The following is a 23,502-nucleotide window of genomic DNA, read 5'->3' as shown; positions in this document are numbered from 1 at the left end:
TCCCTGACAACCATCTGTAGCTACTGATGAGAAATCCCAAACTTGGGGGCCATCCCTGAGTCAGAAACTTCTGACTGGATTTGTTCTTCCATCCTCAGTCCATAAGCTGCTGGACTGACATAAGACTTTCAGCCTGGTAGTGAACAGAGAGAAGTTAAGATATTGCATGCCAGGTCGAGTTCAAAATGCTAATTAGTTTCATGTCCTTAATCAAGTCACAACTTCCTTTAGTCTGTTTCTTCATCTTCCTAGAAAGAATAATGCAATCTCATCTGCTGTAAAAGCATTTTGTATGTTCATGCACAATAGTCAAATTATACTTATATGTGGACATGTCACAAGGCACTGGTTGGTGCACTAGAAAGAGGACTGGATGTGGAGTTTGAAAGACCTGAGTTCAAATCCAGTCTCAAACACTTACTAGCTTTCTATGACCCTGGGTAAGTCACTTACCTCTGTCTGTTTCACTTTTCCTCATCTGCAAAATGAAGATATTAAGAACACCTACCTCCCAAGGTGTTTATGGAGATAAAATGAGATAATATATGTTCAGCGCTTTGCAAACTTCAAGGAAATATTCATCACTTATGAAATGATCTTTCCAATACTAGTTTTGCATTCCTTCCTGTATCTCCATGTTATAGGAATGTAAATTTTTAAAATCTTCCCTGCCTCTAGGCTTAAGTGTACCTGGAGCCTGTGGTGGGAGGCTTGTTTTTCAGGAGATACTTTGGAATTGGGCAGTGGGTCAAGAGGATTGTTACATTCTCTGACTCTGGAGAAGGTTATATAAATCCTGATGTGAGGCTTTGTTTTGGGGCTCACTTTGAGAAGTGTTGTGTGATTTGACCAGATGAGACTCTAGGCATCTGTTGTTGAGAGCCTCCTGGCTTTAAAAACTCAGATATTGATGCTTCCCTCTCTGGTAACTGTGATTTGGTATGGATGTATGTAATGGCTGGACAGTTTGGAAGCCTGTCTACTGAAATGTTCTTGTAACTTATGCTTGTAACCTCTGTATATTCTGAAGTTTGGGGTGCTGACCTTTTCCCCCTGAACTAGGTAAAAGATATATGTTTGATTGATTAAAGTAAGCTTGTTAACCCATATTGAGTTGCTTTCCTTTAGCAAAGCAGATCTAAGAACCTGTGTTGGCAGCCACCCTGGGGATGCTGGGGTGCTTGCTGCTACACTCCACATGGTTCCAATAGAGGGAGAAAATATACTCTTATGCTGCATACTTCCACTTCAAGTCCTCCTGTTGCCATCATACTACAATCCTGCAGAGCTTCCCTCTATCCAGATGCAATACCCAGTCCATATGGTGGTGGCAGTTACCTACCATCTCCCATGTTGCTTTTCCTTTTATCTTAATTCAGTACCTAGTTCATAATTTTCCTCTCCAATCTGCCCTGTCTGTATCCTGGAGGATTTCATCCTACATGTTGATGTTCAACCACCATAATCTACTAAATTCTGTATTATCCCAACTCTCACCAACTACTCTTTCACTCTACCTCAATCACATGCCAGGTTTCATTTTCCCAGGGCTAACAAGTATACAACTTCTAAGAATAAGAGTTCTGAAATTCATTTATTTGATTATGACTTTCTTATTCTTCTTCACTTACACATCACTCCCTCTAAACCTCATCATCCTTCTCACTAAGCTCTCCAGTCATAGGATCAGTTGGAGAACTGGAAAGGACCTCAGAAGCCATTCTAGTCCAATTTCATCATGCTCAGGGTGATCCCCCCATTTCTCCACTCCTCAATATATTCCCAGACTTTTATCCTTACTTTGGCTTTAATTTCCTCCTTCCCTATCCTTGACCACATACTTACTTAGTTCAATGTTTCACTATCATCTATTTTCAAATCCCTTTGCCCTATACCATCTTACTTCTTTCCAAGTGTCCCACTCAGGCTTACTCTTAACATCTTCCTCCTTGCTCATCTGCTACTGAATGAAGCTAGAGGAAATAATGAAGTCATATTGCTGAGTTCCTCTATAATAATCCTGAGGAAACTGAGGCAAACAGTTGTTGCATGACTTGTTCAGGATCACGTAGCTAGTAAGTGTTTGGAGATAGATTTTAACTCAAATTTTCCTAATATCAGACCCAGTACACTATCCATTATACCACTTAGCTGCCCATGAAATGAGTTTTCTAGGTACCTTTGAGGACAAGATGAAATCAATTCTTTTGCTCCTCTCTTTGAAGAGAACCTATGAGAAAGGCTTCCATTACAAGTTTTATATATCTTTGGTTTCATTGACTGAGAAAAATATCAATCCAGGTGTAGTATTGTTTCTTCAGTAAAATATAAGATGAAAGAAATGAATATAAGGAGAATTTAGTTCAATAGTCTGCTGCGTATTAATGTCAAAAGAAATGTGACAGTGTAATACATGAGCTCACCTGAGATGTCAAAAAGGATGTTCTGCATGGAGGCTAAACTTAATAGGATCCCGTTCTAATGGAGAATATTCTCCAAATGCTCCTATATTCAAGTGGGAAAGTATCCTCAAGGTCCTCTAGTTCAGCCCACATGAGGACAGGAATCATCTCTACAAAAAAGGCAGTATGAAAAAAAAAATAATAAAGTAGGGGCGGCCAGGTGGCTCAGCGAGTAAGAGCACAGGCTCCAGTGTTGGGACGACCTGGAGATTGAATCCGGGGCTCAGGCACTCAGCACCACACCCAGAAATAACTGGCCGTGTAACCTTGAGCAAGTTACTTAACCCCGATTGCTTTAAAAAAAAAAAAAAAGGCAGTATGGTATAGGAGACAGAACATTGGATTTAAACTCAGGTAACCTGGGCTCCAAACTCCCAGCTAACCTACATTAGCAGGTTGTATCAGCAGGAAATATATATATGCAAGTCACTTTGTTTCTGTATCTTACCTTCCTCATTTGTAAAATCCCAGGAATGGTTTCCATGATCAATAAAGTCCCTTCTGGGTTCAAATGTAAAGATCTTTGATTGTCCCTAACAAGTGACCATCCACCATTCAATCAAAGACCTCTACTGGGAATGATTTATAACCTCATAATATAGCACAGTTGTAAGTATTCAGAAAAGTTTTCTTATATCAATCCTAAGAGAAACTCTGCAAATTTTACCCGTTGCTCTTAATTTTTCCTCATGAACTTGTCACTGACACTGTGCCTTCTCAATGCAGCCTTGGAAAGCATTAGTTTGTTGTTGTTGTCACTTCCAGCTCACACTATTGATTAATTTTGAGCTTACAAACCACTAAAAGCCCCAGGATTTGTGCTTTTTTTTTTTTTCCTATTCGAACTAGCCTGGCCATAGTCCTTGCATAACATATTCATGAAGCAGAATTTTGGAATCCTAATACTTCTCATACATCTCTATCAAATCTTATTTTATTAGATTCAGCCCATCATTTTAGCCTATCAAGATCTTTGGGGATCCTTATTCCATCAATCAATTTATTCACTATTCATTAATGTTTATTCTCTGGTCCTGCTATTCTATCAATTGTGAATTCATTTAATCATAAGATCATATCTCCATCTTTTCCACAAAGATAGACAAATCAAGTAGACAAGCTTTTATTAAGCATCTAGTAAGTGCCAGGAACTGTACTAGTTATGCAAAGACAGGCAAAAATAGTTCCTGCCTTCAAGGAGATCACAGTCTAGTGGGGGAGACAATATGGAAATAACTATGCACAAACTAGATAAATACAAGCTATAGTAGAGCTAATCTCAAAGGGAAAGAGCAAGAATTAAAAAGCAGCAGGAAAAACTTGAAAAAGATGAAATTTTAGCTCATACTTGAAAAGAGCCTGGAAACCCAGGAAGTTGGAAAGATGAAACAAAGAATTCCAGGAATGGGGGGGGGGAGGGGGAGAGGTAGAGGACATCTGGTATTTAGGATAGCATAAGGCTTTGTCAAAATCTGTGCTGAAATCTAGATATGCTATGACTATAACATTTGGCAGAACTAGTAATCTAGTAGCCCTGTCCAAAATTAAAATGAAATTATGTTAGTCTAGCATGAGCTGTTTTTGATGGAGCCATTATGTCTCTTAGTGATCACCAACTCTCTAAATGCTCACAAACCATCCCTTTAATCACTCTAAAAGCTTCAAGTACTGGAAAATTTCAAATCCTCCTCCATTAAATTCACGATAATTTTAATGATCTCACATTTACTCATTCACACTGGAAAAAAATAAACCTATGTAAAACACCAAAAGTCCATATTATGATATTCAACTGGATGGAAAATCCATTGAGTTAGTCCATCTTATTGTTTATGCATGAGTGTATGTGTACATGTGTCTGTGTATTATATAGGTTCTTATGAAAACTGAGGAGGAGGAGATTTAGCCAAATCATCTTTAGGAAACTGATTTTTTTTCAAGATTCCCAAATCATTTTCTGGTATGAAGCTCCATATTTTTTTTTGCTTTTTTGGAGGGCAATTGGGGTTAAGTGACTTGTCCAAGGTCACACAGCTAGTAATTGTGTTAAGTGTCTGAGGCCTATTTGAACTTAGGTCCTCCTGACTCCAGGGCCGGTGCTCTATTCACTGCACCACCTAGCCGCCCCTAGAGCTCCATATTTTAAAACTAATACTGTTCCACTGATGCTATATGGCTAAAAATCATGGGAAACAGGTATTGATCTCAGAAGAATTGGGAAAATATACCAAAAGGGCAATGAAGGGTCACATGGTGAGCCACATGTATAAACAGATAAAGCATAATATCATTGATGACTTATGCATAAAAAGTTAACTACAAGACATTATTTTTAAAAAAGGTATGGGTACTGGACCTATCATATAGCAGAAATTAAAGATGGGCAGCACAAGCACTACCCTTAACATAGATGAAGGAAGGGCAAAAGGGAGGGAGGGAGGGAAAGAGGAAAGGGAGGAGAGAGAAGTGAGGGAATGGGAAATGAAAGGAATTGGAGCAAAAGAGAGAAAAAAGAAAGGAGGGAAGGAAGAGAAAGGGAGGTGGAATGAGAGGAAGAGGAGAAAAAGGGAGGGAGAATGTAAGGGAGAGAGGGAGAAAGCGAGGAAAACCAGCATTCATTAAATAAGTCCTGTGTGCCAAACACTGTGCAAAGCACTTTAAAAATATCTCATGTGATCCTCTTGACAAACCTTTGAGGCAAAATGTACATTTTACAATTGAAGAAACAGTCCGAGAGAGGTTAAATGGCTTTCCCAAGTCAAACAGCTGAAGTCTAAGGCTTTCTTGGCCATCTTTGAACTGAGGTCTTTCTGCTTCCAGGCCTAGCACTGTTACCTGGTACCAACCAGCTACCCTAAAACCAGCAGTGGTCCTCTAATACTTTGGGTATATTCTCTATTAGTGGACAATGAATATGGACAAAAATAAAACAGGATGTGAAGAGATACATATAGAAAATACCTACACCAATAAGCTCACAGATCCATCACAATATCAAAGTATACACAATACACCAATGATAAAGATAATGAGTGATTTGAGGTATTTGGGTAGGAATAGAGTGAAGATCTAAATGGTTCTTCATTTTTGTAGCATGCTTTGGTACTCTAAAGTTCCATGATTTCATATAGGTGATTAGAGCAAAAAGGAAAATCTTTATTTTGTAAATCAAAGCATAAACTCACACAGGGTAAGCCACTGTTAAATTAGTTTTAAGACTCCTGCAAATCAATGTTTTCATGCAGAACATGGAGGACTTTGGGTGCTCTACTTGATTCATTGTCTGGAAAGTAGCGAGGAAGTTGTAATAGAAAAGGAACTCTAAAGGGAGTTAGGTGAGGAACTAGACACAAGGTAACACTAGTAAAAATGAAAGGAAAGAAACAGCACCCTAAGAGAATAGTTTTCATTAAAAAAAATAGCTTTCAGGTTATGAGGATGGTTTGATAAGAAGGAGTAAAGGAGGGTAGTATATTAGAATATTCATTAAAGAAATAACATTTAGGGTTTGATCCCTATTCATAAAAAGAGTGGAAAGGGGGTAGAGAAGCAGTTGGCAGCAATTTCCTTTATTTATAAGGTTTGAATATGCAGTAAAAGTGAGCCAAAGAAATGTGTTTGTTTTTTAGAGTCCAGAATGAATCTCTAATTACTAATCACTGCTTTTCAAGTATTCAAATTCTTGGCACAGACCAAATAAAATATACTCTAAAATAACTCATTTCTAATGTGAGGCAGCACAGTCAAGTAGATGGACTGCAGTGGGAGAGAAAGAATTTGGTTCCCTTCCAAGTTCCATCACTGACTCATTGCTCTACTCAAGGCAGTAAGTAACCTAAGTCTCCCTGTGCATCAATTTTTTTTTTCTATATATAATAAGAAGATATAATTTTTTAAAATGCAGCTTTTAACTTTGGATATCAAAGGAATGAAATCCTATAGAAAGCTGAATGACTAATGAGTACTGCCTACAAAACAGTGAAAGATATTGACAATAGTATGGCATGAGACAAGAATTTAAACTTAACTCTACATCACCACCGTGGATGTTTGTCTTTTGGTTGATCCATTAGTATTAAATTACCGCCAACTTCTGTGCACAGGATACATTTCTATGCAAGTTGCAGCTTTAGAGGCATTAATCCCTTTCTGCCCATAATTTGACTCATATTTTTAGAAAATGGTACCCTAATAGCCTGAGAGCTCAGGGTGAGTTAGCAGAGCTCTCCTAGAGTATGCAGAGTTATCTAAATCGGATAGAAGAACAAGGACACTAAAGCTTGTCCAGCTGTGGTTTTATAATGACACCATTAGGTTTGCTCCATAATCAAGGCCCCTAAAAATCTATGTAGCTTCAGGCTTAGTATCTGCGACAAGGTTAACTGAAATCTGTAGCAAGGATAACTGTTAGCAGGTTGTATCAGCAGGAAATGTTTAAACACTATTTAAAAGGATTTTAAATAAGCAGATTTTATTTAACACTGCACTAATACACAGCAATAAAAGATCGGACAACAGAGCTGCTAACAAATAAACATAATGCTTTTCTCTTTACCCCTCCCCCATGCTTTGCATCTGTATTGTTAAGTCCAATTGATTAGATGTTTCCATTTGAAGTTCAAAGCCATTTGCCCTTTGATTTGGAACCTACATTTGCATAGTCAATGACACAACTATATTACTTCAGACTTGTCCATTCTTGCCTAGTACATATTAATTTAGGGATGGACTATTTGAAAGGGGAGTTTTTACTTTGAAATAAATTCTGTATTATATTAGTAGTTGCGTCCAGAAGGTTTATGCATGAATTCAATTTTTTTCTCATTCCTGTTAAACAGTAAGAGAAAGACCAATTTCTAAATCAATTTTTCAACAAATGTTTATCAAATGTCAACCATGTGCTCGAAAGGCAGCATGGCAAAGGCGATAGGGAACTGTCCTCAAAGCGAGGGAGACTTGGGTTCAAGTTCTGGTACTGTATGTGTGACCCTAGAGAAAAATCCTTTAATCTCTCAATGTCCCCAGGTAACTCTCTAAGACTATTACATGCTAGAGTTCCATATCGCTATAAAATCACAGGTCTAGTCTCATTGCCTTCCCTACCTAATGTGCCAAGCTCTGTGCTAGGGATAAAGAAACAAAAATGAAACAATTCTTGCACATATCCTCATATAAAGAAATGCAAAATTTATATGAAGTAGATTTAGGGTAAGGGAACACTAGAAGCTGTTCGAACAGGAAAGGTTTCATGTAAGAGGCTGTACTGGAACTGAGCTTTGAAAGAAAAGAGGAACTCTAAGAAACAGAAGTAAAGAGGGAGTGAATTTTCCAGGCATAAAAGGACAGCCTATGCAAAAGGACAGATATGGGAATGAAAAGAGAAGGGAATAAGCATTTCTAAAGTATCCACTATGTGCCAAGCACTATGTTGAGGGTTTTGCAAATATTATCTTATTGATCCTCACAATAACCCTACATGGTAGGTGCTATTAATGCCCATTTTACAATCTTTTTTTTTTAAGCAATTGGGATTAAGTAACTTGCCCAAGGTTACATGGCCAGTTATTTTGTGTGGGTGTTAAGTATCTGAGGCAGAAACTGATCACCGGTCCTTCCGGCTACAGGCTGGCTCTCTAGCTGCCCCCCATTTTACAATCTTAACTGTAACCTGAGGCAGATAGAGGTAAAGTGACTTGTCCAGCATCACACTACTAAGTGTCTGAGGTTATATTTGAACTCAGGTCTTCCTGACTCCAAGTCCAGGGCTATCCATTGCATAAGCTAGGTGGGACATGCAATCTCCTATGTGTAGGAACAGCAAATAAGCTAGTTAGCCCCAAACTGCATAGTATGGAAGGAGAATGATACAAAGGCTTTAAATATCAAACAAAGGAATTTGTGTTTTGCCCTAGAGGCAGTCAGGAACCACTGGAAGCTTTTTTGAACAGTTAGGGCACACTGTCCTACTTGAACTTTAGAACTTTCAAATGGCAGCTGTGTAAAGGCTAGATTGGAGTGGGGAGAGGCAAAAGGACAAGGCTGGAAACAAAGAGACCAATTAGGAGGCTGATATAATTTGTCCAGGTGAAAGACCATGAGCGCTTAACCTTGGGGAAGAGTTATGTGTGAGTAGAGAAAAGGGGGCAGATGAAAAGGTTGTTAAAGTAAAATCAACAAGACTTGTCTTATATAGAGAATATGGGTTAAGGGGCTCAGGGAAAGTTACTGGGTTTACAAAAGAGGGTAACTAGAAGGAAAATGTTACCCTCATCAACCTGAAATTCTAATTGTGTTAAACATGCATGAGAATTGATAAAAAAAAAATTATGAAGAAAAAGGATCAATAGCACCTAAATGTCTTAATATGCCTCACTCTTCTCTTCATTTTTAATTTAATTTTGCAAAAAGTAGATGACTGATGTAATTTTGATGAATTTATAGACGTTTAAGAAATCTCTTTGCTTGGCTGTCCCCCAGACGTCACCACATCTAGCTCCTTGTCACTCTTGTACATGTCTGCTTTTTGAAAGAAATGAATACAGAAGCTGTGAAGAAAAGAGCTTCCTTGCTGCACTCAGAAGTATAGGCTTAAGTTAGGACTTGTGAGTATATGGACAAATCTGCATTTAGATTTATGGGCTCATCATAGGCTCTAGAGCCAAAAGGAATATTGGAGAACACCTGGTCCAAACTGCAGCTCCACTCTCATTTGAGTGATCAGAGAATTAAAGACAGAGTTATAAATACAACTCTCTTTTTACAATTGAGGAAACTAAGGGCCAGAAAGATTTATGATCTACCCAATGTAACCATGGCAATATATCAGGGGTGAGATGTACACATTGGTTAAGACAAACTCCAAAGTTCTTTCTACCATACTACAAATATTTGGGGCAACTAAGTGGCACAGGGCATAGAGTAGTGGGCCTGAAGTCTAGTTCAAGTCTGGCCTAAGATGCTTCCTAGCTTTGTGAATCTGGGAAAGTCACTTAACCATGTTTGCCTCAGTTTCCTCATCTGTAAAATGAGCTGCAGAAGGAAATAGTGAACCACTCCAGTATCTTTGCCAAGAAAACCCTAACTGTAATCATGAAGAGTCAGGCACGACTGAAACAACTCAAGAACAACTACAAATAAATTTGGGGATCACAGATGATAAGCTCAAGAATTGGAATGGGTCTCCGAGGCCATTCAATGTAGGGAAAATATGTTGTTATTTATGTAGCTAGAGATTGTCTAGCCCCAAGTATACCATAGAGGTCAGGTTAACCTTAGAGACCCTCCAAGGAAACCACAATTCACTACAAGGAATGCTTAGCTCACACTAAGGTTTTATTCTGGGTCTACCCAAAACTTGTGTTTTGGGTTCCCCAATAGCTTATGTTTTGGCTTGCTCTAATTTTGTTGAATGTTTATACTTACCTCTGATATACATTTCAAGCAATCTTAACTGGAAACTGCCCAACTGCTAGTGCCAGTCAATCAGCTTCCTATCCACATGCCCCTGTTTAAACTTCATGTGATGGAAATCTCACAGAGATGGAGATGAGCTTGCTCCCCCCCCCCCAAATGACTTAATACAATTCTTTGTACAACTTTTTCAGATTTGGGGGTTTGTTTTGACTGACACTAGTCCAATCTACCAGTTTTTAGATGACAGAAAAAGGAAGCCCAGAGATATTAAATGAATATCCCCAGAATGCACATACAACAAGATTTTTTTTTTCACATACTAAGTGCTAGACACTGTGCTTAGAACTCAGGATACAAAAAAAAGTAAAAACAAACAAACAAAAGAACCAAAAACAAACAAACCTATACCTGCCTTCAAGGACCTTATTTTGTAATGCGAGATACAGCATGAAAAAATTACTGGTTACATACTGGAAATATTCAGAGCAAATGTAGGTAATCTGAAAGGAGAAATCATTAGCAATTATGCGGGAAGGGAGGAATAGGACCCTTCCCCCAAGGGCAAGTTCTCCTGCATTTAAACACAGTAAATAAGCATTTATGTAGCGTCTGCTATGTGCTAGACACTGTGCTAAGTACTTTCTGAAAATACTATCTCATTAGACAAAAGCCACCTCTTCCACCAATCTGGAGTGAAGGGAAAGATAATGGGAAAAAGATGTCTAAATGATTTGAAAAGAAGGTGAATGGGGAAGGTTTAGGTCTCAGCAAAGGGCTTCAACTTTTTTGGTGAAGTATGACGTTAGTTCCTCACTTAATAGGGTGGGCCAGGGCCTGAGGAGAAAAGCTTGAGGGAAAATGAAAAGGTTTGGAATAGGAGAACAAATTGATTAACAAAGTGTAAAAGGACTGACTTGGTGCAGGAAGGGCCTAGCTGAGATTCAATAACATAAATTTGTAGCAGACACAGTTAGCAGAGTTTCATCATTTACTCCAGCTCCATTCAGGATCATGGGAGTAAGAATGAAGGGGACAAATGTCAGGAGTAATGCCGGGTCAGAGGATAGCAAAGCACAAATGGTTCGATATCTAGGAGGCAATAGAATTGAGAGCAGAGTAGAGCTAAGAACTGACCTGATTCACTAAGAGATAGGGAAGAAGGGCAAGTATAGCCAATATCAGGGTGAAAGCACAGAAAAGTAGAAGCAATGGAGGTGATTAGTGAAAGTGAACAGCAGAGATGGGGTCATAAGGTAAAAGGAAAGATGGAATCATAAAATTATTCTTTTATGATTAGATCAAATAAAGGAATTTTAAAATTAACATGGAAGTGGAATATTTGTGGTTGATGGCAAGATCAGGGGTATAACCATTTGTTCATAGGTAGGAAGAATAGGAGATGAGTTCTGAGTAGATTGAGAAAATGGGAAGTTAGAGTATTGGAGTGTCAATTCATATCAATAGTACCAATCCCTATGTAGAAATTAACTACTATGAGGCCAGTAGGTGTGGAAAACAGACTAAGACCTAGACCCTAGACTCACTGAGGTGAGTTGTTTACTCAAGGTCACTTGAGTAATAAGTAGTAATATAGTAATAAGTAGTAGAACCAAGCTTTGAACCCACAACTCAGGCTTTTGATTTAAGAATCAGTGTCCTTTACATTACACCAACACCTATCTAAGTGTCCAAGACAGTATTTGGACTGAGGACTTCCTGACTGTAAGCCAGTGCTCTATCCACTGCACCTCCTGGCCACTTGGGGAGGAAGAAAGTATGGCTGAATTTTGTCCAGTTATCTACATGAAAGAACATGGTCTAAGATAAGAAGACCTCTTAAGTCCCTTCCAACTCTGACCTTCAATGAGTCTAATGAAGGATTGATGTGTGGTATAAAAATCTTAGGGGAATATAATGCAGGCCAAAAGAGTCAAAGAAATTTTCACAGAGTAGGTGGGACTTGAAGCGGGCTTTCAAACATGGTCAGTCTAGTCCAGTGTCAGGCACTGAGCACAGTAGGCTATTAATAAGTTGTTGTTGAACTGATATTGATTTAAATGAGGCAGGGAGAATAAGAATGTTCCACCTAGTAGGAACAGTGTATATAAAAACACAGAGATGGAACTGGACATGATGAGCTTACGGGGCTATGAGATTTCAGTCTGACAAGACTATAAACTACATATGTTGTGGAGAAATAAAAGCTACCATATTACTTAAGTAATATGGATTCAGATACTTCAGAGATTTCCAGCCTACAATCCAAATTCTGTATCAATATATACATGTATTTTGATCATTGACATTTGGAACATTACCATAAATGTCCTTTTTTTTTTTAGGGAAGTAGGAAAAAAAGTTGATGAACCTCATCTCCCAAATATTTATCTATTTATTTGTGCCCCCCCCAGAAAACTTACTAATATTTAACTGCTAATGTTATCTGAGCTACCCTAGAAGATATTATTTTTTTTAAAAGCAATCGGGGTTAAGCAACTTGCTCAAGGTTACACGGCCAGTTATTTCTGGGTGTGGTGCTGAGTATCTGAGCCCGGATTTGATCCAGGTCATCCCGACACTGGAGCCAGTGCTCCCACTCGCTGAGCCACCTGGCCACCCCTAAGCAATTGGGGTTAAGTAACTTGCTCAAGGTTACACTGCCAGGTGTTTCTGGGTGGGTGCTAAGTGTCTGAGCCCAGGATTCAATCTCCAGATCTTCTCAACACTGGAGCCGGTGCTCTTACTCGCTGTGCTACCTGGCCGCCCCTAGAAGATATTATTTAGACAACCTGGAAATTATAGGTCATAAAATCATGAGACCAGAGGAGACATTGAATGATTTCTTGTAGAAGGTCTACTCTTCAAATGTCATCAACTTCTATCCTTTTATTTGTCTCCCCGTGGCCCTACTCTTCCATTCTCTGAACCATGACCATCTCTTTTAGAACTGCAGTACTATATTTATACAGGACATAATTTAGAGTTTAGAATGACCTTCTGAGGTTTGCTGCACAAACTATTCACTTTATATTTAAGGAAATTGACAAGAGAAATAAGAGACTTACCAAAGGTCACACAATTAGGTGGTGACCACAGAGTTTAACATACAGATTTAATATTCTTCCTCCTATAGCTGCTCTGGCTCTACCCTTCTCAAATCCCTTTAGATACCTGTTGAGGCCTTTTCTCTATACTAGGAGTATAATATATAAAATATAACTGACTGGTCACTGTGATTTTTGGGGAGCAAATACTTTTAAAACCTAAATGATAATGCATTTCACTTCTTCAAGTACTAATAAAACTTACAGAATTCACTCCAAATTTGTATGGGAATGTCATCTTAATTTTTAAAGTTAATAAAAAAAATTTTTATTAACATTTTGTTTACTAAAATAAAAAATTTAATTTCAAAGAACTCACATTTTGGTTAGAGGATTTGAGTTTGAAACCTGACTCTCCCATTTACTACCTATGACCAAGGGCAGGTCACAAGCCTTCTAAGCTTCAGTTTCTTCATCTGTAAAATGAGGGGGTTGGACTACATGACCTCTAAGGTCCTTTCCAACTCTGAATCACTGATCCTATGAACAACAATCCCTAATGTACAATTGGCATTAAAGCAGTTATGAGAGACAATTTTATTTCACTTGACCCTCCATTACTGAATAAAAATGGCTCTTTGAGGAGGAAAAAAAAAAAAGAAAGAAGCACACACATTCAATATACATTAACCTAGGAACCCCATGCTTAGCTACACTTTGAATAACTATTCTAGCTTATTTCTTCACAAGGTTAGGAATTTAGTAAGAGCCTCTAAGACTTATTTCCATAGATTATACTTTTTCCCCCTTTTTAGCCCTAAGATTTCTTAGACTTTGCACAACTTAATACTATACGTTATAAATTATATAAAGGGGGCACAAAGTAATAATGTTAGTTGTAATTAGAGACTTGGTGGCTTATGAGGAATCATATCTGGAATCCTGAAAACTCTATGGTGCATTAATGCTTCAATTTACAGATCAGAAAATAAATGTTAACAGACTTTAGGGCTATTATAATTTGTAAGAGTGGTAGTATTTTAATATAATATGTTATTTCTTTCAAATATATAAAATGGTAGGAAAACTACTGGAAAATTTCTGTTGTGTGAGTGAAATTGTGTTATAACAACAGAAAAATCGTTTCAAACAAACAAACAAAAAAAACACAGTTTTGCAAAATCCCCAGAATAAAATTCATCTAATAATACTGTAGTTCACCATTGTCAAAATTCCTTAGGAAGATTATTTAAAGTAAAATCTTAGAGATAATATGCATTGCCTTGCTTTAAATAACAAAAAAAAATGTTAAATGTAATGGATAGAGGAAAAGTCATTATCTTAATTGCAAGATCAAGAAGGACATATATAAATAGAAAAAATAAATTAAATCACTTTCATGATAATTCACTAATAGGTCAAGCATAGAATGAGTATGACATAATGATGGTTTTATAGATTATAACAAGGCATTAAAAAGTTGTATGATTGTTTTATTCTTTTTCTGAATATATTCATGCCAAAGGAATTTAGAAACCAGGAATAATAAAAAACAAATTATTTAAAGGCATTAATATTTGACTTTGAAAAACATATGTACATTTGCACCTATCTAATCCATTTCCACCCCCTTGATAATTTCTCTTAGCACTTAGCCTCCCTGAACAATGGCACGGCAGAGAAGGTGCTATGTTGTTCTGGATAATCGATCCTTGGACAATCAAAATTTGATTAATTTCAGAAGAAGAGAGAAAATGTTGAAGTGCAGAAGTGTTCATGGTATTACAGACAATGAACCTTTCCTCATTCTTAGTCTAGCTATCTAGCTCCATGGGATTTCAGTATTCCTAAGTATCTGAAAGTTTGGCTGGTTTTCTGAAGCATTACCACAAACTTCTAAAGGAATTCCAGGTGCTCATTTGAAATGAGAATGCTCAAGTTGGCTACAGTTTGGATAGTCATCATCAATCAGGATGCCATCTGACCTGAACTTTGCAACAACCCTGGTGCACTGAGCATTTTCTTAAATAGTTTTTTTTCTTTCTACCAGTGTACAGATCCCTTGTATAAATGCATGTTAAATGGTGCACAGAAACATCTCGTAGTGATCCCAATATAGGTCTTTCAATCTTCTGATAATGTTTTTAATAATAAGCTTTGAAACACAATTGTTTTTACCTCAAAATTCTTAAAAATCTTGTTATGGGACAGAAATAAGAGATTAATGGAGATCTTGCAAAAAAGATAAATGGCACTACAAGAATACTACAAAACTGGAGAAAAATTAATTGAACCTATACTTTTGATAAATATTTATTTTTTGCAGAAGAAAAATGCATACTCGTTTAAGCTGTCATTATACTAACCTACATCCTATTTTTCATATTATTAGTAATACATAATGTGGTAGTTTATATTCAAAAATAAAACTAGAATGTATATACCTCATGTATTTATCCAGAAATATACCAAGGTTACTATGGTTACGAAAAATCCATTACCTTTGAATACAGAATGAAAAAGTTTGACTTAAAGTGTGCGCTATTTATTATAGCAAACATCAACAGCCTTCGGGAGGTTCTCTAACTGGATTCATTTTTCAGTGTCAGAACTGACCCACCATACTACTAGCTTATGGCCTATGCAAGGCAAAAAATTTGAACTGTATGCATTTTTAAATATATTTTGTACTAACTCAAGGTGCAGAAATGCCTTTGAGTTTTAATGGTTCATATTTAAGAGGAGGAAAAAATCCATACCACCACGATGCTAAGTAGATTCTGACTTGAAATGCTTTCACTTTTTACCTGTATACTCTATGGCAGCAAAATCAATCTACTTCTTGTAAAGGAAACACAGTACTTCAGTTCAATGTCTAACAGGAGGAAACGCCAAAGGAGTAGAGGAGGAAAGGGGACTTACTTTGGACTCCAAATCTTTAAGGGGAGAAATTATGCCAACTTCTAAAGACTTTTCTACTATGGAGAGCAAAGAAAATTTAACAGTCTGACAGATTCTAACCAGAAGTAATAGTGCAAAACCAGAAATGTAAATCTGGGAGATGCCTCAAACTTATATCCCACCCTGGTTTAAAAAAAAAAAAAACAGGGCAAAGGGTACCTTCAAATTGTCTAGTTCCATTTTTAATATCTTTAGGAAAAAATGGGTGAATGCCAAAGTAATGCATTTCTTGAGATCACTAAGTGTCGTTGCAAATGGTCCCAGACTTCATATATAATTGTTCCACTTACAAGCCAAAGGGCAATTTTTACATGGGCATAGAGGGTAAAGAACTAGAAAATCCTCCCTAATCGTTTCAGCTACATCCACACATATAGCTAGATAAGCAATCACTGTCAGCAGCATCAATTTCAAATGAGCACTGTGATAAAACACAGGATGATACCATTCCCCAGGTGGATTCCACACTGACAGATCTCAGGTTCACTCCTTAGGGCTATCATCACCCTGGGGGAAAAATGGAAGAGATCTCTCCTATGAGAAATTTTATTCCTGAGATCTAGCCTTCCCCCAATTCTCTTTCTTATGCCATCTCTTTGCCCACTGCATGAAAGTACATGTCAGTTCAAATGAATGGTTAAAAGTTACTAGAATAAACATAGGTTAGGGAAATACAAACTATGTATGTAATGTATATATGTGCATATGCATATATGTTCATATGTGTGTATATGTTTATATATGTGCATGTGTGTGCATACATATATAGATAGATATAGGTACATACATATATATGCCAATGTATGTAGCATAGGTATTTAATCATAAAATTTTAGCCACTAAGGGCTATCTAGTCCACCCAATACCAAGATTATTTCTACAACATCCCTACCAGATGATCAATTGTCTTTTGATTGGTATTCCTAGAGATGAGGCCCTTACTACTTCCAAAGGCAAGCCCATCCACTGTTATAGACAGCCCTAACTATTTGAAAGTTTTCCATTATATTAAGCCAAACTCTGTCTCCCCCTTGCTTCCACTTTGTCCCTGTTTCTGTTCCTTGAAGGAAATAAGTACAATTAATTTCATGTGGTAAACTTAGGTATGTTTAAAACTTTGAACCATCCCTTCCTTTCTCTCCTTAGCATCATTCTTCTTTAATCTAAAGATCTTTAATCTAAATTCTTCAAGGGCTTTATCCTTAAGTTTAAAGTTCACCATCTAATTTCCACTATGTAGTCCCCGTACAGTCTCTAAAGCCCTCCCTACCACCTTTTGGTCTTTGGAGAAGTAAGGTCCTTTCTCATTTGGGCCCCTAATGTAGACTTAGCTGGTTAAAATTCTAGCTACTTCCTTCTTCAATTGAGATGGTATCTCTACTTTTTCTCTATTCCCTTTTTCCTTTTGACATAGATTACCTAAATAGGTGTCCCTAGTTCCTTTCCCCTCTGACTTTCATGTCTGCTAATGTTTTTCTAATACTAATTTTTGTCTTTTGACAATTCTTCTCAGGAGTAACCTACCCAGATGGCCCAACTGAAAATTGCATACTCCTCACAAATTGATTATCTTTTATCTTCTATTATTTTGCAATTTCCTTCTTCAGGAATTCAGTAAGTACATTGGATGGCAAACTGAATGCCTTTCTATTTAGAAAAGTTTCAAGGAACTTACAACATTTAAAAATATTTAAGCAGCCACATTTATATTTTAACATGGAAATGTTTATTGCCTCCGTTCTGTAGGTATTTCCCCAATTTATTATTGCTTTTTTGGTACAGGGACATTTCACATTGCACAAAATGCATATATTAATCCATGTTTTGTTTAAATAAACCACTAACTGAAGCTTATTGTAATTATATATTTTTAAAAATACTTCAGTCTTCTTTTTCTACTGGCTTAATAACCCTATTTCATAGATGTTATTTTTCAGTCATTGATAATTTTCATTGGTCTCTGAATCTAATTCAGGTTTCATAAATCCTTCATAAAATTAACAACCCTCAATTAGCTATAATAGTAGAGTTTGACCAGTGTTCATCTGAGTAGAAGGATTATGTCACAGTCCTTACATCTTCTAATTGTGCTAGCATTAGCTTTTTCCTTAAAAAGCTACATGCCAAATTCCTATTCAATGTGTATTCCACTTTGCTTTCCATATATTTCAATGTCATATTTGTTCATAACTTATATCTTCCATTTTGTATAGATATAATTTGTCATCTATAATTATACCACTTTGTACTGGTCCCTATTGGACTTTATTATATTTAAAAATGGAACATTTATCAAACTTATCAAGGTCAATTTGAATTCTAATTTGATGATCCCTGTAAACAGCCATTTGGTCACTAGTCCAAAGCAGGTAATGATTTCTATAAAGAAAATAGTAGAGAAGAGTCCTTTCAATCATTTTCTGACCTGTGTGTTTCATAATGGTTGGAATAAATGGTCAGAGAAAAAGAGGAAACTTGCATGTTTTTAACTTGTTGTAAGATTGCTATAAAATATGATCTACATCCTTCCCTTCCCTTATCAACATTATTAAGAGTGGTCTCATAGCAGCACCCATGTTTAATGATGAAGTTATAGAAGAGAACAGAGTCTACTTTTGCTGATAGACAAGAGAATACTAGGCATATTCCTAGATGTGGAAATTTTGAAGGTTTGTGGTATTTGGGGGATGTCATATGGGAGTGAAAGGATGAAAGATATAATTAGTGAATAAATTATAGCCATAAAATTATTGTGATTCTTTCTATCAAGAAAAGGGAGAAAAATATCCATAAATTCCTAGGGAAGCAAATGCACCAAGGCCTTTTTTGGACACTTTTGACCTAGTGTTAGACAACTGGAAACATGCAAAAAAAGCCTAACTTATATGAAGAACCTAAATTATGAAAAATCTAGAGGGCAATTCAGTGATTCAATTCAATATCACAGATGAATATTGAGAAAGGAGTTGTACTAAGTGGTTGGGATACAAAGACAGACAAATAAACTTTCTCATCACTTAAGGAATTTCAGTCTACTGAGGATATACAACATGCACCCAAATAAATAAATGCAAGGTCATTTGAGGAAGAAAAGAATATAAGCAAATTGGGGGGGGGGGTGTAGGAAAGAAATATGAATTGTTTAAGGCTATGCATATAAGGTGATACCCAAGCTGTGGCTTCAAAGAAACTTAGGGAAGATAAGAAGTAGAAGAGAATAAAGATTACATTCCAGGATTAGGATATGGGAAGGCAAAAAGTCAGGAAATGTCATGTTGGGTTCCAGGATCCCAATGAAGATGCTTTACTACGGAAGAAACTATGAATTATTTTTATTCCTATTTCACCCATTGTTGTTGTATATGAATGTAATTCTTCATAGTTCTAGAATGCAATTCTTTATAGAAGAGAGACTAGTGACAGATTTATACAATTAATTTTACAGTTTTATTTTCTGAGCTTTATTAGATATAGTAAAAACCATTGGCCCACACTCATTAAGTGTTTAAAATAATCCAAATATGATATAGGTGATTTTTATCAGACATACATTATAAGGGTTTCAAAAGTGTTTAAGAAATTTTGGAAAGTTGGACTATATTATCTCTACGGTTTCTTCCAGATAATAGGTTCTACATGTCTATGTTTCCTTGAACCAATATTATATTTCTCAATCTGGTAAATATGTGTATTTATATGTATACATATGTATACAGGGGTATATGTGTACATTTGTATGTATATTTGTATGTGTATATACATATATATTTAATACTAAAAGACTAAAGTTATCATAACTAATTGGGAGGTCTGATGAAGTTGAAGATTGCCCAAAGGACAATGGAGAGGTATGTGGCAGACAAAAATAGGCTATAGTATCTTATGTATGAGGTACATAGGAAAAGTAGTGTTAGGGATGTCACTAGAGAAATAAATGATTGGAAAAAAAAGATGGTACCATCACAAAGTGAGAATGAATGAATGAACGAACGAACGAATGAACGAGCGAACAAGCATCTATTAAGCATTTGCTTTTGCAGGCATTTGTCAAGCATTTGATAATAAAATACCTGACATTTATTTAAAAATCTGAAGATTTACAAAGGGTATTATAGTCATCATCCCATATGACCTTCACAACTGTCTTGAGGGATAGGTGCTATTATTATCCCAGTTTTATAGATAAGGAAACTGAGACCCATAGAGCCTAGATAATTGACCAAGGTCACACTACCAATAAGTATCTACGCCTGGAAATAAAGTCTTATCTTCCTGATATCAAGTCCAGCATTCTATTTACTATACCATTCTGGCTTTCTGTCGACAGCCAATGGACAGCTAGCTGCATGCTCTAATCATATTAACCCTCTGTCAATAGAGGAATGTACTTTAGTGAATTTGCAGTGAAGCATGGGATGGGCAGGACTGTGTGCTATATCATGGGAGGACTTCTCATAAATGAGAACACAGAGTCACTGGAGTATTATAATATACTGCATGATATAAAGAGGAGAAAACTTTGAAATCAGAGTCAATGAATATGGACTCTATCCCCCATTGTAGTATTGACAATAACTAAATGATGAGATCTTGGTCCACCCAGTTAATTTTGATGTATCCCAATTTTTTCATCAATAAAGTTGGGCTAATAATGTCCATCATCTTTATACCTCCCAACATTCCATGAGAACCAAATGTGTATTTTTAGGTTCACAAATCACTTTCCTCTCCACAACTCTGGGTGGTAAGAAGGGGAAAGTGTTAATACCCCATTTTTATGCATGAATAAATAGAATCTGAGAGTGTCTGACCCAAGATCAAACAACTAATAAGGGTCTAAAGTGAGATTCAGTGACCACTAAAGGGTATTTATCTAATATATGAAGATCCTTCCTCCTAACTCAAAAGTCAACATTCTTTCCACATTATGTACAAACATATTCTGTAAGCTATATGAAGGTCCCTTAAAAGTAGAAAGTATTCTACATATGTAGAATATAAATATAAAAATATAAAGTATTCTACATATGTAAGATATCATTATATAATATAGGACTATTATATATTTAAGCTTTAACTTCATTTTATCTATTCAGGTTTCTACTATTCTTCCATCATATAATGGGTATTATATTTGTTTTCAGCAATGTAATTCAGACTTTTTACTATGTCCAACTGGCCTGCAAAGTCTCTATCCAACATCATTGAGGTGTTAATGGAGTAGAAGTGAAATTTGGTTGGTTTGAGTAACTCAGGACCATTGACTTTTTTTTTCTTTTTGGTAGGGCAGTTGGGGTTGTGACTCTCCCAAGGTCACATGGCTAGTTTTTGTGTTAAGTGTCTGAGTCCAGATTTGAACTCAGGTCCTCCTGACTCCAGGGCTGGTGCTCTATTCACTGAATCACCTAACTGTCCCAAAGACCATTGACTTTTGAAGTTATAATGATGTTGAGTCAGGAAGCTTAGAGTTCTCTTTGTTTGAGCATATTTCCAAGATTAAACCTAGAATAATGAGGTTGGGGAGGGCACATTGGGGGGAGGGGGAATAGGAGGGTTTGTGGAGAAAGAACGGAAGAAACAAGAAGAAAACATAAAGGAGAAAGCCTGGAGCCAGCAGAGAACCACTACATATATACATACTTAATACAGCTTAGTATATTCTAATAAATCATAACTTAGTAGATTGTAAGTCCTGTAAAAATATAACTTTATTTTAGTCTACAATGCTACCTTTGCACAGTGTTTAACATTAGTTTTACTGAACTTAAGTTGAGATTGGAAAGTCTGTTTGAATTTGTCATCAAGAAATTCTAAGTTTAAACTCAGCTTTCAGACACTTACTGTGACCCTAGGCAAATCACGTAACCTTGCTATGTTTCAGTTTTCCTATCTATAATAGGATGGTAACAATACTACCTATCTCTCAGAGCTATCTTGAGGATAAAATGAGATAGTATGTAAATGTGCTAGCAATTATTATTAATTATTATTATTATTTGAATATTGCCATAGAGGTGACAATAAGTATACTGGTTAGAGAAGGCACATTACAGACAGCAACAGTAACAAGAGAAAAAAAAAGTCAACTTACCAGTGACAGTGTAGTTTTCTCTAGGTCCAGTATAGATTAACATGTCATCCATATATAATGAGTACTGAGTTATAATGCCATTTGCCTTTTTGGGCAGGCTCCAAAACAGTCTCAAAGTGTTGGGCAGAGACTTGGCTACTGGTGGCTGAACCTCTTCTGGTGCTAGAAAAAAGAGATTTATAGAGTATTACTTGATTTTAGATTTTCAGATTTAAACTTTGCACACCCAACCCAATTAATCATTGAAGAAACCTTGAGACCGCTTTCATGGAAATGTTTCTTACTATTGGGCAGCCTGTCAGTAACTATTTAAGGAACAATGCTGTCCTGAATTGATGAGCATATTCACTGGGGATGGATAGGTAGTGCTTTCCCTGATTCAGCTGATGGGCATGTCCTGACTTCCACAAAGCATTCATTAAAGAGTAATCTGTGCCTGCCGTCTCATTAAAGCAAGGTAAATAGTCCCAATTCCTTCCCTCTAGTAACTTATATTCTAAGAAAATACTGATATAAATTATTAACAAAGGACAGAGTCTTACAGACATATTGGACAAATGTAAATATAAAATAAGTAATGATGTACACAATTTACATTATGTATAAGCAAAGAAAGTGGTGGTGTATTTTTTTTAGTAGTAAGTAAAAATGGAGTTACAGGAATTACCTGTTCAAATAAAACAAATCATCTCTCATTCAGTTAGTGGGGAAGACTTCATGGGATAGGCAGAATTTGAGGAGGTGTTTGAATCATGACTAAGCAGGAGCAAACTTTTAAGAATCAGGGACTCAGAATATGACAGAGGGAAAAATCAGAAGCAATAGTGAAAGATATTGAGATAAATCCTTGGAAGGACAGGAAGTAGTTTCCTTAATGAGAACTAAAAGGAAAAATGATATCACCTCACATGGACTAGAGGTAGACCTTGTAAGGGAGGGTAAAGGCAATAAGATGACGCCATAGGGCCTTAAAAGAGATAGTTGCATGACCAAAAGCATGTGTAAAAAAGACAACCTTGGGAGAACTGACATTTTTATTGAAAAAGGGAAGTGCTGCTAATAGAGAATCCTGTTAAGAGAAAGTTACTTGAGTCAAGACACAAAGCCACAAGAGCATTACAGAAAATTCAGTCATCTAGTCTGTTTCCTCAACTGGACTCTTGCATGCCTTAGCTTCTTTCATGACTTAGTTGGGTGTTTTCTCTATAATCAGAAGCTCTGAATAATGAATGATAGCTAGTGTTTTATAGTGTTTAAAACATTTTACATATGTTATCTCATTTGCAGAATTCTCTTCTTCCTAAAGCTTTGAATTCTCCTATACAATTTTATACACAGTCAAAGAAATCAACAATTTTCATTTTCAAGAGGGGTGTATTACATAACAATGCTTCAAATCATTTGAGAGCCTTTCCTTCCTGAAGCAATGCATGCTGGTGGTTGTGCAAAGCTTTAACTACCAAGTTGTAAAATGCTTTCTCCTTCTTGCTGCCTTCTTAATGTAAGCTTTTCAAAACCTTAATTTATGCCT

General features: G+C 36.5%; 1 protein-coding gene across 1 annotated transcript in view; it reads right to left on the bottom strand.

The window, feature by feature from the left end:
* USH2A (usherin) overlaps positions 1 to 23,502 on the bottom strand; it is a 1,033,591-nt gene that overhangs the window by 581,568 nt on the left and 428,521 nt on the right. Inside the window, exon 32 of the mRNA XM_069066041.1 lies at positions 21,972 to 22,133. Within this exon, the coding sequence (XP_068922142.1) occupies positions 21,972 to 22,133 (162 nt within the window). The remainder of the gene's footprint in view (positions 1 to 21,971; positions 22,134 to 23,502) is intronic.

The sequence above is a fragment of the Petaurus breviceps genome, unplaced genomic scaffold, assembly GCF_028583685.1.
Source record: "Petaurus breviceps papuanus isolate PSGF00001 unplaced genomic scaffold, PetGlider_PUasm1.0 90702, whole genome shotgun sequence".
In the NCBI taxonomy this organism is placed as follows: Eukaryota; Metazoa; Chordata; class Mammalia; order Diprotodontia; family Petauridae; genus Petaurus; species Petaurus breviceps.
This window is presented reverse-complemented; position numbering and strand designations above follow the sequence as displayed.